General features: G+C 43.4%; 1 protein-coding gene across 3 annotated transcripts in view; it reads right to left on the minus strand.

Moving 5' to 3' along the window:
- Window positions 1-17,275, minus strand: part of PTCHD4 (patched domain containing 4) — a 163,937-nt gene that overhangs the window by 54,962 nt on the left and 91,700 nt on the right. Inside the window, exon 3 of one of the 3 annotated variants that reach the window (XM_074348874.1) lies at window positions 7,004-12,100. The exons of the other annotated variants lie outside the window; for them this stretch is intronic. Within the exon in view, the coding sequence (XP_074204975.1) occupies window positions 11,928-12,100 (173 nt within the window). The 3' untranslated portion in view covers window positions 7,004-11,927. Of the gene's footprint in view, window positions 1-7,003; window positions 12,101-17,275 lie in introns of those variants that run through there. 3 annotated transcript variants of the gene reach the window in all.

Genomic DNA, 17,275 nt, shown 5'->3' on the forward strand with positions numbered 1-17,275 from the left:
GAGAAAGGGAAGGGTGTCTAACAGGCTGTCTCAGGTGACCGCTGAAGTGAAGATTAAGGCGGCTTTGCACCTCAGTGGTGGGGAGGCATTCAAAATGTGGGGAGGGGGCATGTCTGGAGGTCACGTCAGGTGGATGGACCCAGGGGTGAATCTGAGCCCTGCCACTTGCTGTCGATTATGTTGGGCTGGTTTCTTACCCCCTGGAGTCTCAGTTACCCTACTTGCAAAATGAAGATCATGACATCTCCCTTGTAACCTTGTAAGGATTCTCGGAGACAAGGTACGTGACCCACTCAGCATAGTGTCTGGCCCATAACATGCATTTTGTAACTGGCATTTTGAAGGAATAGGTTCAAGAACCCTGGCTGAATTTTTACTGAGGTTCGTTCAAAAAAAAAAAGAAAAAAAACCAGTTGAGAACAGATTGTAATAGATTCCCAAATAAAGAATACAAACACCCTCTTTACCTCTATGAGTTTCTTTCTTTCCTTTTACCCACTTAATGCAAAGCTCTTCCTGAATGTCGCCTCCTCAGAGAAAGCCCTTCTGATGACCCGTGTAAACAGCACTTTCCATCCTTTTCTGTCCCCTTAGGTGGACTTGCTTTTCTGCGTAGCCCTTGTAACCAGACGTGATATTAAACCTGCTTTTTGTTCCTTCCCCAGCATGTAAGCTTCATGAAGGAAGAGACTTTGATCTATTGCTGTATCTCTAGTCCCCAGAAAAATATCTGGGACAAAGAAAGCATTAAATGAATATTTGTTGAGTGACCTACGACGAGTCATTTTTTCCTACTGCCTGTTGGTTAGTACCTTGTTTTGTGATGAGTATCTACAGCTACCTGTAGGCAAAAAGGGACAGGTGGGGCTGTCAGGGTAGTTTCCTAACACTCTTCATTTTCTTGGCCATGAAAGTTCTTCTCTGATATGTGGCACCAACTCTTGCGATCAAAGCAAAGAGTTTGTTCCCCGAGGATCTGACCAGTCCCTTTGGGACTGGCTACAACCCTAAAGAAAGCCAGAAGCATCATGACTCCTTCATATTTTGCCAGTCTCAAGTCTCTGAGTCTGTGGCCTGTGATAGCCTCCACCACGTGGGGGACTCACAGGAGCTGGTGGTCCTTTGGTCCAGGAGTTCCGGCTTACTCCAGGTGATGCCACTCACATTTTCCTGAGCCCCTTGTCCAGGATTATTTGGGTAAATAATGAAAAGTGACAGCAGAACAGCCACCTTTTAATCTAAGTGGTATAAGATGAAATGCATAAGATGTAGACACCAAACCGGATGCCACATAGAAAAGGAACAGGAGAAGAACCTTCTAGCAGGAGCTGAGACTGAGGGTCTAATTAGGCGTCTACAATTATCTGATTCACCTCTTCTAGTACATTTTATAAATCTAGGCCTTGGATTTTCTGGTTTTTTTTTTTTCAAATGAGAATACTGGATTAAATTATCTTTCCTCTTTAAAAGTCAATGTTTCCTTCCTTCCTTCCTTCCTTTCTTCTTTTCTTTCTTTCTTTTATCTCATATGGATTGAGATAAAAAAAAAATCCATGAATTTTTTGGAAAATTTATAGATTTCATCATCTTTCATATTGTTATCTTAAACAGCTTAGATGAATATATCTTTATTTATTATTGTATTTTTCTTCATTTCTCTCTCCCTCTCTGTTCTCAGAGGTCCTCCCCTCCCCACCCCAGGTACAATCAGCTCAATCCTTTCCACCAGGTTAAGTTTCCATGAAGCACAGCAGAATCCCTGGCTTTAGATCTCTGCCACAGACCTCCGCTGCAGCAGGAGGAGGGACACGAGCCCGGCTCCCGTGGCAGGGAGGGAGACACTGGGAGAGCAGAGATTAGCCACTCCAGCAGTGTGTGTGTATGTCCCGATTCCTTTGCTGAAGCTCCACCACCAGCAACTAACGGCACCCAGGTTCAGGGTCCACCCCTGGCTCTGGCAGTGGGCGTGGGGAGCAACCTCTTTGCTATGCGTCTCTGCACTTGGGAGCATGTGCTTTGTACTGATGCACATCCAGGAAGAGAGGGCAGCGGTCCCTCACCACCAGGGTTGTCCTGAGGATGAAATCTGCCACTATGTGAAGAACATGGGGCCCGGCCCATAAATAACAGCAGTCTTTCCTCCTGGAGCAGGTTGGAATCAACTTGGAGGTCCTTTTCCAGACCCTTCTGGGAAACTTCCCTGTGGGTGGAAATAGGGCTTCTGTATCAAAGGCCATTCAAATGATTACACAGTAATAAGACAGGCCTCAGAAAGCAGATATGCCCTGTTGGTACCAACAGTGCATATAGGTACCGGTTGCCTCTTCATTCCACCAGTGCATAAGACCATCCTGTGTCTTCCTTTTGTCCCAGTGGACGCAGAAGTTCAGAACCCAGGAGGAGAGTGGAAGCGAGAGATCGGGGCTGGGATGGACTGATGGACATGTGGCCCCTGCCGACCTCCTCCCCTCAGGACCCTCCTGTTCTGGGGAAGGCACAGGTTGACTGAATGACTACAACTCAACGCTCTTGACTTCTCAAACCACTGCCAGACAGGCTGCGCTGTCCCTGCCCTGCCCATAAAACTGCTTTCTTCTGTACCCTCATTAGGAGCTCAAACCCCCAAAAGTTGGGGGCCCCTGGGACCAGGATTTTATCAACATGAATAAACAGTGTTCATGTGAAAAAATGAGTGGCCTGACCATGTCACTGCAAACCTACTTTATCACTTTTCCTAAGGGTGGCTATTCTGAGGTCAGCATCCCTTTCAATCCAAGGTTTACTCTCCCTGGACCGCCTTCCTCTGCGCCAGCTCGGCTCTACCGGGTCATGCTGGGGCCTTTCTGCACACAGATGAGATCTCACCAGGAACACAGTTTCATGGGCTTAACTTGTCTCAGGCTTGGTTTTGGGGAGAAATGCTTTATTCCTAGCTGCAAATGCAAGGAGGTAAACAATGTTTCCTCAAGTGAAAAATGCGAGCATGAACAGTCTTTAAACTATGGTTTACGCTACTATGTACATTCACTTGTCATATGATGGTTAAGGAGGAAATAACCTGAACGGGAATTGACCATTTCTAACTTCCATCTTGCTATTAAGTTTGCGCTTCCAGAAAAAAAAAACAATTGCCTCTCCTTCCTCCTCCCCTTTCTTATTTTTATTTTTATTCTTATTCTTGGTCCATAATACACTGTATCATTTTTTTCAAAATAAATAAATCACAACGTAAATGGGTTTTAATCTTGCTTTGTTTTGTTCTGCTTGTCATTCTTCATATAATCAGTTTGTGGCCCATGTGAGGTTAGGGGGAGTCCCTCATTCGGCGGCTCTGTTTTTCTAGGATAATGGCTTACCTACGTCCACACAGACAGAGAGACTTCCAGGTGGTTGAGGTTTCCAGAACTGTTCCCACGGCACTAAAGGAACAGCCTATTCAAATAATTTTGGAAAGAGCATCATTTAAGATGAGTGAGAGATTTTCATTTCCAGTTTAGCAAGGAATAGTTTCTACAACTGGCACTCACAATTATTTCCGTAAGTAGAAAAGTCAGCGAGAAGGAAATAAATCTAAAGGAATGCTGAATGAAAGGGGATCTTAGGGCAGGGACCTGCAACTAGGGATGAAATTCCAAAGAGGCCTCTCTGGACTACTGAGGAAGAGAAGTCTCAAGTTACTTTTTAGCATTTTCTTTGGTCTTCATTGATTTGGATTAAATCACCAATATCTCCCCCTTAAAGAATTTTATCTCCCTGAGTCCTCCCAGTTCCGAAGACCTGACCTTTGCTACAGCTCTACGCCTTGTGTGGAACCCTGTGTTGTTGCGTTACATACAGTTACCCTGTATCGCATTACAACATCTATCCTGGTGCATAGAAGCTCCAGTTTCCACTTCTGCCTGCTCTGCTTGGTCGTGAGGACAGGGACCAAGTCCTAATCACCTTTCTTCTCCCAGAGGCTCAGGTCTTGATGCAGTTGATACTCAATAAATGTGTTTTTAATGTTGAATGAGTGAATTCATGTGCAGTGTGCTAATATAAGGAACTTATTATAATGGTGCTTAAGAGGAAAAGTGTTATAAGTAACCATGGACTTTCCGCATTAGAGTAAAATTCCTAAACGAGAGTAAGATCCGAGCTGAATCCAGCCACATCTGGGCTACAGAGAATGTTTTTAAGTAGTGGGGCACTAAAGGTAGCTGCATTCAGAATGAAGCTGTTATTAAAACTAATGAATTGGTACCTAGCACAATTTTAGTAACTAGACAATTTAAATGTGAATCCCTATCGAATGCTATGTAAGCAAATTGATGCACAGCATCTTCTGTATAAACAGTACAAAATGAGAATGAAACTGGCAAGTAAAGTTACCCACATAAAAAAGACAATTTACACATCAAAATGAAAACGCTTACTTGAACTAGGGATTTTAACTCAGGAAGAAGATTGAGCAGAAGTTAAAAAAAAAAAAAATTCAAGTAGGTCACTGAATACCCAGAACCTACCTGCACCCAGGTGACAAGTCATTATTCTTTAATCTTTACATCTGTCTTTAATAAACCCATATAAGGAAGATTATCTGATAAACCCAAAGGGATGCTTCTGTATCAATTCATGGTAATCCTTGCTCCCTGAACCTGGCAAGCATCTGAGCATTTGCCTGTTTTGAAGAAAACATACATAACTTTATCCCTCTCCTTCTTACAGGAAGTAGAGAGGTTGTAAACTCTGACAAATCGCCATTGCGTTTTAGTTGATGACACCCCGGTGCCATTTAATCCCACAGGTGCGGAATTGTGAGTTTCCAGAGAGGAATTTACTACAAAGGGGTTTGAGTCAGAGCCTGGGAAGTGGAGTCCTGCATACTGTGGTGCTGTTTTCAAGGTGATTCATGGACACTGAGCCAACGCCAGCCACCGTGACAGTCCCGTTCATTGTCAGGTATCTGCTCGCGGTTGGGCGTGGCCCCTCTCTGTTCCCTTTTGTTTTTCATTTCACACCAGTGGGAGCAGCCGGCACTCAGTGAGCCAGAGGCCAGGCCCCCACAAGGGTCCTACCTCCTGCTTTTTGTTCTACAGCATTTCCTACAGCTTCTTAGATTCACTTTTCCTGTGACAAAATGTATACTCTTAGGTGAGAAGCTTGTCTTGACCAGTTCCATCAACCTCCATGCCTTGTGGATGAAGCTGGGTCAGCATCCTTAAATCAGCGGCTAGATGACAGCATGGTTTTTCTAAAGTGTATGAAAAAGAAGGAAAAGGGGGAAAGAAGTGAGTGGGAGGAGAAGCAGCAGACTGAGCTCAGAGCAAAGACACATGCTTTGAAAGGGCAAAAAAGTGGACGTTTTACAGGCCTGACTTCTGAAGAGCAACACAATGTTTCTCCTACTTGCTGTTAAAACGCTGTTTGCTTCTTCAGCATAGTCCCCAAGTAGGATGCGAAGAAACAATACGTTCTCATTCTCACTTAGGCGGTATAGTCTCGGAATATACACATAGATTCCTCTTTTGGCCTGAAGCTGTTAAAAGGCATCATTAGCATAATAATGGCCTGACAATAGCAGGGGTGATAATAATGCTTTTCGCAAAGGTGCTGGGGAATGCTCCCAGGCGATGGATCGTGAATCCTCCGGTGATTTTACCGGTGGGGAAATTGAAGTCTGCAGGTGCAAAGATCCGGGGACTCCAGGCTTCCGGGGACTCCAGGCTTCCAGGGACACAACACAGGAGAAGGCCACACAAGGCTGCAAATTCCATGCAGCAGGGGAACCGCTCCATCCAACCCTCTACATTTTTCTCTACTCCAAATCTCCCTCTTTATAGAAACACTCTCTTGCTTGTTACTCTTCCACCTCTTTCCTCCTATTGTGGAAGCTGCAGGGAATGGTGGTTAAGAGCAATAGCTCTGGGACCAGGCTGACGGGGCGGGAAGGGCTGTTCTGCCCCGGGCTAACCATGAGACGTCACACCACCCGCCCGTCCTCTCTCAGTTCTTCAGAGTTTCCTGGTCACATAATCAAATGGTTCCCAGTCTCTTCACTTGCATGCTCCAAAGGCACCAAAAACTCAATGCGTCCAGAATTGCACTCAGCATTTTTCTCCCACGTCAAATCCTCCGCTAAGGTCGGCACTCAGGCTCGTATTTTCTGGAGTGCCCCGAGCTTAAACTCGCCGCTGTCCCTCTTGCCTCTCACGCCCATCAAAGGCCTGGTCCCCTCAGCTCATCTCAGCAAGCTCTCAGGAAAGCTAACTAATTATATGAGTTGACAGGCTCATGTAACTGGGACCCTTCCCACACCTCCTGGGAGCGTTTTCTTATTAGTCCAAATGAACCCCCAATACTAGAATCCCAGATGCAGGGACAGGCATTCTGGAGGCATTTCTCTTAAATTACATACTTCAGTTGATTCCAGTAAGGCTCTGACTGGATGGCTTATTCCAGGAGACCTTTGTTTCTCATAAATTCTAAGTTGGACACGAGAATCTCATCCTTCTTCTTCTTCTTTTTTGTTCTGTCTCTCTGCTTCCAGATCTCCTCCCTACCTCTACAGTCTGGGAAGTGGCTCTGATCTATTCCATTCCTTTCCAGGCCACATAGGGCTTGACTCTCAGATTTTCCCATCTCCCTTCAGCTTTTGAATGCAAGCCTGATGTCTCCTGAACACCTCTACTGAAGACAGGGAAGCCTGGGTGGCTGCAGACTCGGAGGTGAAAGTGTTCACCTTTCGGTTACCTGTGGCTGGCTGACCCTACAATGCTTGTGGACCTGACACAAGTACTGATAACATTTCACACTCCTTGGAGCAGTACATGTCTTGATCAACAAGCACGATGCCATCTTTACTGGATGTGTTAGTAATAATGATAGTTTGTTTTCATACTTGCACTTAAAAACGCCTTTGAAGTTATTTAAAGCAGCACAAATGATAGAACAAGGGAGTAAACGTAGGAAATAAAGCTGAATAACAGGCAGGGTCAGTGCGCAAAATGCAAGAGGGCTAAGATGGGAGATAGATGTGAAGAAAAATTAGGTTTGGAGCTTTCTAGTGGCTGAAATCAAGGGGCAAACACACTAAGTTATGAGAATGAGATGAATGATGTCTGCATGATGAAAGCACAGATTTTTTGGTGTTTTTGTTTCTGACACCTGAGAGAGATTTTTTTCCCTAAAGGGTACTTGGTACAATGTCATGACCTGTATCCAAAGTAATATTTTTCAATATGTCCAATGGTGAGTTTCATAATGCTACTTTTTAAGACAGCCCTTAATACAGCAGGTGGCTCAACGCCAAAGCAAAGCTCAAGAAGGCACAGTCTGAGGGACCTGAAGATTCTGGTACAAGTGCACGGCTGGCTGTTCACGGTACAGCGTAAGGGCTAAGGGCCAGGCTCTGTGGACAAATTGCCTGAGTTTGGACCCCAACTTTGCGACTTCCTGGCTCTGTATGATTGAACAAATTACTTTATCCCCCTGGCTCAAGGTAGTCATCTATAAAGCAACAGTAATACTATCACCACCTCAAAATTTCTCCTGAGGATTAAATTAAGTTGATAAGTGTGAAGGGTTTAGGAGAGCATCCTGGCATAAAGCTTAAGCTATGATCCATCAAAGGGGAAAAAGTGTAGACTATCTAGAAGGAAGACTGCACACAATTTAAGCTGCACACAATAAATATCGTTTCTTATTGCTGCACCCTTGGTCACAGTTAGGAGTGGTGAGTTACAGATTACACTTTTGACAAGAAACTAGCCTGCAGAAATTCTACATGGCTGATTAAAGGAGGAACCACAAGCTCTGACAGTCAACCAAGGGGCAGGCTGGGCTGGCATCTGTAATGAAAGATCAGGAGCCACGGGCACACCGGTGAATGGAAGACCACCCCTCCACTGCGAGCCCTGCAGGGCCACCTGGGGCGGAGTCCACGTGTTTCTCGGGGAAGAGTCCTTCCCCTTGATCTGCAAGGGCCCCAGTTCTGTGCAATAGCGACAGCTTGCCTGAGACCATTCAATTTTAGTTTGGAGAATTTTCAAAATGAGTATGAATATCCATCCTGACCACACGTCTCAATAAGATACTAGAAAACATTTTAAGTGTTTGCAAATTCCTAATGGATCCTGCAAGATGAACTGGGTTCAGACGCAGCTCTAGGCAACTGAGTTTGGGCTTTGGCAGTATCACACGAGTCGATCAAGGGTTGGAAAATCATGGTTTTTCACATTATTTTAAAAGTCAAGATTATGTTATTTATGGAGGCCAATCCTCATTTGTGAGAGAAAAACGCCTTACTACAGGTACAATAATAACAACAGCTCCTTTCTCCCTCATTGTGAACAACAAAATTTCCCTGATGATTATATTATTTCCCTGAACAGTTAACCATTGATTGCCACACATTATAAAAGAAATGACTTATTCATAAAATTTGCAAATGATTAAGTTGCTACGTTTCATTCGATTATCACACTAAATACTTAGGGTGTCGTCCTTATAAACTCTTTGTAGAACAGCATGATCGTCTGGTCCCAACTTAAAACATTCATGTATACTTTATGTCCATGCATGTCCACGCCCACCAAATTCCTCATAAAATGATTACATTGAAAGTTATTATATATGAAAACTTTCTCGATATTAAGGAAAGAAAAAAGAAAAAATTAACACACTTGGTTTCCCACATATTTTGCTGATCGAAATCCAGTAACTTAATTTAGTAGCATAAAAATTTATAGGTGTGACTTAGTTTGCTAAAGCACAGTTATGAAGAATTAAAATGACTAGTACGATTTTTAGTTCACATTTCCAAATTCTTTATTCTAAATATCTTCCTTAAGCGTCTAAAACCGTACCTTCTTCATAAAGCATTTGGGACTAAATTCAAATGAAATGACAGCTCTTTACTCCATCACTTCCCCCAAACCCCAAACTTACATATTCACTCACTTTCTCCCTTACCTACTTTGATTCTGGTATCTTCATCTTTTGGTGGAGGGTGTTATTTGTATTGACTGTAAAATCTACGCCAGTTTTGAAAAGAGAGATTTAAAATAAATTTTCATACTTCTAAATCTGATAATACAACTGAAATGATTGGATAGGCACAGTATGATTTAAGTCTTTAAATATTTCATTCTTCCTATGTCTAAAATTAAACAAGGTTCATGTAGCAAGGTAACTCCAGTTGAAAGAAGATATCTAACTGCTTCTTTGGTATTATTTACAGCGAATAGTTCATTTCCAGTAAATTGTTTTTGTGTGATAGAGTCACCGATTCAGAAATGAGAACTTTTTCAGGAGTCTCTCATCATAGAATGAAAGCCATCCCCTTCACGTTGTTTTCACATGTTGCACACAGCCTGACCGTGGAAGGTGAAATACATAAATTAAACTATAAAGTCAACAGTGAACTAGAGCGTCCCTGTTGCAGCCTCTCATTTGTGGCCTTACATTGCATTTGGAGATCTGCTCTATGGTCCCAATCCGGGAAGGAATGAATACGCTGGATTCTTGTAAAAGCAGGATGTGTTGCGGGCACTGTGTTGTTCAGATGCCTGCAGGAACTCAGGTGGAGTAACACCAGCCGGCACACCCTGTGCTTCTGCCACCTCTCGTTCACATCACCCCCGAGGCTGTCTTAATATTCTCCTCCCCACATACCAAACCACGTCAGGGGAGGCCTTCAAACACCGTGACAGCGTTTAGAGAGGAGTTCATCGGGACCGATGTGCTATTTCCTTAAACAAGTTGACTTTTATCTGACTTGCACTTAATTATGCCTTCAATTTCTTTCGTCCATGCCTTATTCAACAAATATGTAGATTACCGATTAGGTGCTAGACATGGTTTTAGGTGCTGGGACACAGCAACAGAAAAAGAAGAGTTCTCACTCTTATGGATGTTACATTCCAATGGGGGAGACAGACAAGAAGTAAGGATATACAAAACATGTAATGTTAGGTAATGATAGATGCTATGGAGAAAAATAAAGCTAACGAAGCGGATAAAGGAGGCAGTCATTGGAGAAAAGGTCAGTGACATAATGGATCACGTAGGCCATGCTAAGTAGTTGGGGTCTTGTCATGAGTGAGAGGCAAAGTCCCTGGATCATTTGAAGCAGAGGAGTGACTTGACCTGATTTACATTTAATGGCATTGTTCAGGGTGAGCAGGGGAGGACACTTTACAGGGAAGCAGAGAGGATAAGACAGGAGACTATCGCAGTGTCCAGGTGAAAAAGGATGATGGCTTGAACTAAGGTAGTAATGGCAGTGGTGATAGAAATGATGAGATTCTAGATACATATTTTGAAGGGGAAATCAAATGAATTTGATACATATAAGATGACTATGTCCTGGTTTGCATTAGACACTTTGGTTATAATTATTAAGAATGCCCCCTTTCACACTCAAAAGTACACCAGTTTGGATTAAATCATATGGTCCCTTGTTTACAAAACACTTAATGCTTTCCAAGCATTTCCTCAAACATTATCTCAAAAAACCCTGAAAAAATAGATATTGTAATTCTCCCTTGATAGGCATGGAACCTGAGGCTGAGAACGTTTCAGTGACTTGTCCAAGGTCACAAGTACTAATGGCAAATCCAGACCTGACCTGGCTTCCAGGTCAATGCTCTTCCTCCTGCTCTTTGGTGTTTCTTCAAGTCGCATCTACAAGGCACAAGCACGTGATCTGTCCTCTCACCCAGTCACTCATGTCTCCATCAGGCGTCTGCTTCTATGTGCCAGATGCTGTTCTAAGCAGTTAGGGCACATCAATCAATCGAAGATCCCTGTCCCTTTACAGGCTGCACTCTAGCTGGTAAAAAGGAGACTAAACTATAAATAGAAATAATAAGTGAAATACCTAGTATGTCAGAATAGGATGTGTGCAACGGAAAAAGAAATAGAAAAGGATAGACAGGAGTGGTTGAAAGAGGCTCCAGTCTTAACTGGAAGTGGTCGGGGTCAGTCTAAGGAGGTGAGTGAATCAAGCAGGACAGCATTTCAGGCAGAAGGAACAGCTGGAGTAAAGGCTCCAGACAATGGCAAGTCTGGTAAAAAACAAAACAAAACAAAACAAAACAAAACAAAACAAAACAAAAAAACAAGAAAACCCATCTGCCTGCTGCAGAGTGAGCAACGGGAGTTGTAGGAAGCGTCAGAGTGACCATGCGGCCAGGTCATGGGACACTTTGCAGCCCCTGGGAGAACTCTGGGTTCTCCTCTGTGTAGGCTCAGAACACACTACAGGGTTCTGAGCCAAGGAAAAGCATGATAGCATGATATGACTGGTGTTTTAAAAGAATGACTCTGGTTGCTCTTTGATGGTGCATGAGTAGAATCAGGGAGGTTCTCCTTAGTCTACCAGAGCATCACCACGGAAAATAACGATGGCCTGGAACAGAGCGGGAACAGAGGGGAGAGCAAGAGTCTGGACATAGTTTGGAGATAGGATTAATATGATGTCCTAATGGATTGTGTGAGAGAAAAAGTTAGATAGGGGAGACGGTAGGTAAATCAGGTTTGTGGGCGAAGGTCATGAGTTTTGTTTTGTACACACAGGGTTTGAGATGTCTGTTAGGCATCAAATGGCTGTTGGGTACATGAGCCTTAGGACACACTTGGGGTCAGGATGGGTGTCTGGTCGTCTGGGCTGGAGATACACACTTGATTGTTGTTAGCACAATATTTGTATTTAAAGCCAAGGGACTGTATTAAATCACTGGAAAGATAAATGTATATGAAGAAGATGACCAAAAACTGAACCTAGGACACTCTGACTGTAAAAAGGTAGGAAGAAGAAAAGGAACCTGCAGAAGAGATTGAGAAGGAGCCAGCCACAGCATTGCAACAAAAACCAAGAAAGAGAATTGATGGGCAAATGAAGAAAATGCTTCAAAGAGGAGGAACTGACCAACTGCAAAATAATGCTAATAGATTGAGAAAGATGAGGACTGAGAATTAACCACTGGGTTCGGGTCAGTGGAGACTGGACAAGGGTTGTTTGGTGGAACGATGGGGCCTGAGATTCTGTATGATGAGTCCCATCTTTCAGGTGATGCCATTGCTGCTGATCCAGGGAACACACTTGAGGAGCAATAACCTAGTGAAGAAGCAGAGGGACTTGCTTTAGAACAGGGGGAGAGGGGGGAGAAGGGAGAGCATGTGGCTGCAGATGCTAAAAGGTAGATGATGGACCCAAGATATTTCCTCCTGAATGGTTCTGTTTTCTCAGTGAAACATAAAGAAGGACATCAGTTGAAAGTGAAGATGGGGGAAGATGTCGGGTCTCTGAGGAAAAGAGGAGAAAGTGGGAGAGTCACCTAGGGGAGTGGGGCTGTGTGGCCTGGGGACAGCTGCCGGGCAGCATCCGGGACAACGTCAGGTGTGTGGTTGTGAATTTAAGGGGAGGCTGGTCAGTGTGCTTGTGTATTTTTCTTCAGGCATATTCTGCACAGGTACAGGCGCAGAGCAGGCAGAGTTAGATTTAACGATTATAGTTTTACTAGGTGAGTTCGGCTAAATGAGAGAGGGCCAGGGAGCTGAGGATCTTCCAAGGGGGTGATTATAATCATTAACCATGAGATTTACACTAGGAAGGGGAGGAAGAGGGGCTATCAGGGGGTGAGGGGCAGTGCAAGCTGGTGGAATCGATGTGCCGGAGGTCAAGGCAGGGGAGAAAGAGAGTTCAGGGCCCAGGAAAGAGTGGGTTGGAGAGATGCAGGTGGTGTTCAGAGAGTGAACGCATGACCCTGAGATTAAGGAGACGTGCACTGGGGCAGCCTCGGTGACGGCCAGGGGAGGGAGTGCCTGAGGCTGGGGGAGGAATCTCACTGGAGGAGAGGGATTCAGGGAACTCAGAGGCCTCGGGGGTGGATCACCCACAGAAGGGGTTGTGCAATTTCAGCTGTATCAGAATGCCACGGAGGGGTTATTGGAACTCGGATGGCTGGGCCCCACTCCCAGACATTTTAATTCAGTTGGTCTGAGACGGGGCCTGAGAATTCAGTGGTGTTGATGTCACTGGCTGGAGAACTACCTGTGGGAAACATGCCCTACACGTACACGGAAATCAAGAATTAAGAGGTAAATAAATGGAGAGCGAGTGACATTGAATCTAAAGCGAAAATTGCCAAAACAAAAGGAGGGGGACTGGCCCAGGGTTTGGGGGTAAACAGTCTCAATAAGCTGCCGCAGAGAGCGTCGTCTGACTCCAATGCATTTCAAATGTTTCATCTTTTCATTCTGCTCTTTGGCAGTGACTCCAACGGAGGCATCTGGAGTCAGACCAGTCATTTATTAGCTCTGTGACCTTGGATCTGTTGTTCACCTCTTTGTTTCTCTGTTTCCTCATCGGTAAAGTAGGGCTACAAATAAATGTACCTGCCGAGGTGGTTGGTAGGATAAGTGAGGTAATAAATGCTCAAGAACTCAGGGCAGTGTGGATACGTGGTGTTCACTAGACTCAACACAGTCGTCCCTGCTATTTCTTCATTTCCTCAGGTTCTTTGTTTAAATGAGGTCTCCTGAAATCTTCTGTCTTGCCCTGAAGTTCATCTTTTGCCTCTGGTTTGATGTGGAACCCTATACTTTTCTTAATATTATTTGGAATTTTATAGCCAATGGAACTTTAGGGGATTTAGGCATTCATTCCTTTGAACTAGGAATGTTGTAAAGGACACCGACATAACATCACACACTGTCATTCTACAGACGTAAGCTATTCTTATAATGATAATTGTTTAATTTCTGCAAAGGTCTCTCATGCAGTGTAGAAATGGATTTGACCACAGCTCTTCTCATGATCTTTTCATCTTGGATCTCATGCATGACCACAAGGAAAATCATAAAAGAAACTATACAGAAATCTATGGAAACATTTCCACTGCACCTTTAATGTCATCATATAATCTCACCGGACAATGTAACAAATTGTAAGTAGCCTGTATATGGGGTTTAAATTATTACCATATCATACTTCCTGCATATGACCCACGCAGTGTTATTAGGAAGAAGCATTAGGTGGGTTCTTAGCGAAGCTTGAGGTCCAGGTTGCCTAAATAGGTCCTCCTAGTGGTTGACTTTCCAAATAAAATCAGAGAGAGAGAGAGATAGAAGCAATTTAACGAATGATTTTTTCTCATCTCCAGAGGGAGTTCCCCAGAGTCATTCAGCTGAATATTTCTCAAACTTTATACCATAAAGTATTAGCCTTTCTAGGTCACTGTATTTCTTCTGAGCCTAAAATTAAAGCCATAAATACTTAAAGCCTTAACTTCCACGCTTTTTAAAAGCTGGTAAAAACAGGCATTTCCCTTTGCCACTTTACTGTGCTTTTTTTTTTATGAGAAACAGCACTTTGAAAATGTGGCTTAAAAGCAGTGACACAGAGAATAAGGGAAGAGAAAAACCAATTTACATGTTCCCATTTTTCTTTCCCTTCTGTTTATTCACTCCTGCTCAGGATCAGGACTCATACGGTTTTCTATCGGATTTAAAGAGGGAGGAATTGGCCATTCCAGGCTCACAGTCAAATCAATATTAAAAGATGGAAGGTGGTTGTAAGTCTAATATCTCCCGTGGTGGCTGTTCTATTGCTGGTCCACAACAAATAACGAACAAATATTGATTCTCCACACCAAGACTAACGCACAGACCTTTCATTATCTGGTCTGCCTAGTGAACCATAATATCAATTGAACTGGAACAAACTTTCCCTGACTTCCAACAGGACCGTCTGTTGGCAACGAGCACCACCGTGCCCTCTGAGCTCTCCCTTGTAAGGCAGGAGCTACGCACATGGGAGCTAGCTTTTCCAGAACCTTTACCAGCAGGATTTGCTGATTAACGTCTACCAATCAGACACTTTCAAGATGTCTGGAAGGTAGGGGAAAAGCAGAAGACACACTTGCGTTCTTCCAGAAGATGCAAAAGTCACGTGTGCTTTGGCAGATCCGAGATTTGCAGTGCGGAGGCAGCCGCGGACGCTGCTGGTGCCTCTGCAGGTGGACACCTGGCTTCCTGAAGGCTTGCAGAGCCCTTCCCTGTCCTTTGTCCTCCAGCCCTTCTGATGCTTCCGAGGCTCCCGATTCCCTGTGTTAACTCTCTTCTGGCTGCAAGTACGCATTTTCTTGATGGAACTTGTCTGATATACCCGGACTGGGGAAAGGATGTGAAGTGGGACACAAAGGTTCACTGCAGGCATCCATGATGCACAGTTAGTCTCCTAGGGGGCACAGCTGTAAAGTAGTCAAACCCACACCACGGGGACACATACTAAATGCTTCGGAGCTGAACCGAGTACGAGATAATTAAACCCCAACACTAGTTGTTTGACCTTGAATAAGTTATTTGACCTCAGTTCTCTTCGTCTATAAAATGGAGTTGATGACAGTACCCACCTCCTAGGGTTATGTGCCTTAGTGAAATTGTATTTGTGAAATTCGTAGCATAAGGAATGGCACATGGTTAGTAATAGATGATTTTTTCCGAAAAAAATTAATTAAAAAATACACGTATGAACGTTCCCTTAAAGGGGTTCTGCTTGGGAAGTTAGGCACTAATTCCAATGCTCAACGCATTCCTGGACTGATTTCCGACCCTGGTCTCTTCCGCTTCCCGGTGAGGGAAGCTCCCGAGCCCCAGTACAGATCTCTCCCCAACAGTCCATCTCAGCTTTGGATGAAAAACTGTTTTGCAACTTGGCCACTCACCTGGCTCCTATGCTTTTGTTCTGAATGACTCAGGACCGTTTATACAAAAATCAAACACACTCTCAAAGGGTAAAGCATTGCTCCCCTCCAAAAAGGTTCAAAACAGTGTTGCAGAGAATCCGAAAAGATTCCAACTGGGCAGCTGCGAATGCATCCTGGACCACGGCACTGCCACTGACATAAGCTCACAGCCTCTCAGAATAGCTTGAAAAGGACAGAACTCTTTGTTTCTATATTTAAAGAAAAATAAGTTTTCTACCTCATAATAACCCATGAGTATGCAGTCATTGTCCTTCATACATTTTCAGGGACTGCAGTGAGAATAGAAAAGAGCAAACCACAACACAATTTAAAAAAAAAAAAAAAAACCTCAAAACAATAACACAAAACAGCTTCAAGGACAGACAATGTAAGCTGCAGGGTCACGATGATCTTTTTCTGTTGCTCTTGTCACAGCTGGTGAAGGTTGCCAAGGTTGCCCTAACTGTCAGGCACAGACTTACACCTGCAAGTTCCAGTTGGGGAAAATGTGGTTTCAAAAAGCAGGCTGCCTTATTTCCCAGCAAACCAGCGTTTCTCCTTCTGTGATTTTCCTTGCAGACCTTGCTCAGCTTTGCAAAGTGAGACACACTTTTTGTTACTTGGCAGATGTAACTCTCTCTCCAAGGGAGAATGAGGAAAAAAATAATCTCTGTCTTGTTTTTTCCCTCAGGTATTAAAAAAAAATTTCCCTCTGGTTCCTTCGTGTCTCAGTAATCAGTCGAGAAGTTTAGGAAGAATATGTCAGATAATCTGAAAAGTATTTTCTCAGGTGTTTATATTAACATAGTGTTCTGACAGTCTGGAAGCTTGTGATTGCAGTTTGCAACTTGCTTGTGGATTCATTTTTTTTAACACAGAGTTTCATGAGAGAAATAATTTCATTAATCAGTCCCATTTCTATCTAACTGAATGCAGGTAACAGTAATTTATCAAGATGCATCTTTAGGGCATGCCCAATTTCCTAATACTAACCATTTGGGGCAAAATCTCAGATTGAGGACTGCAAAGGCCTCAGATTTTTTGTAAATTTAAAATACTCACAAGTGCAAATCTGAGATTCACATCATACAGTGTTGTGCATGCTTAATGTAAAGTCTGTAAAGAAGGTAAAAGTCTGTAGATATTTTTTAGTCTTTGGTGATTATGCACAAAATTTCTTTATTTTTGTGATCTTCCGGAGTTTTCCTAAGCATACCCTCATTCATTCATTCAACTAACATTTGCTAAATGACTACTATTGTTTTGCACTGTGTGTGCAGTTCTTAATCTGGGGATCTCAAAATCTGGAATAGTTAAATGTATTAATTATCCAGTAATTAAAGTGCTTACATTTAAGTAAATTTCTTAAGCTTATATACCTGGAAAATGACAATTTATGAAGGGTAGGCTTATCAGTTTATCAGGCTTCAGGCCAAATCCAGTCTGCTGCTTGTTTTTGTAAATAAAATTTTATTGGAACACAGCCAAGGTCATTCATTTATGTATTGTCTGTGGTTACTTTCAGCTGCAAAGACAGAGCGAAG

Source organism: Camelus bactrianus, chromosome 20 (assembly GCF_048773025.1).
Source record: "Camelus bactrianus isolate YW-2024 breed Bactrian camel chromosome 20, ASM4877302v1, whole genome shotgun sequence".
NCBI classification, from domain to species: Eukaryota; Metazoa; Chordata; class Mammalia; order Artiodactyla; family Camelidae; genus Camelus; species Camelus bactrianus.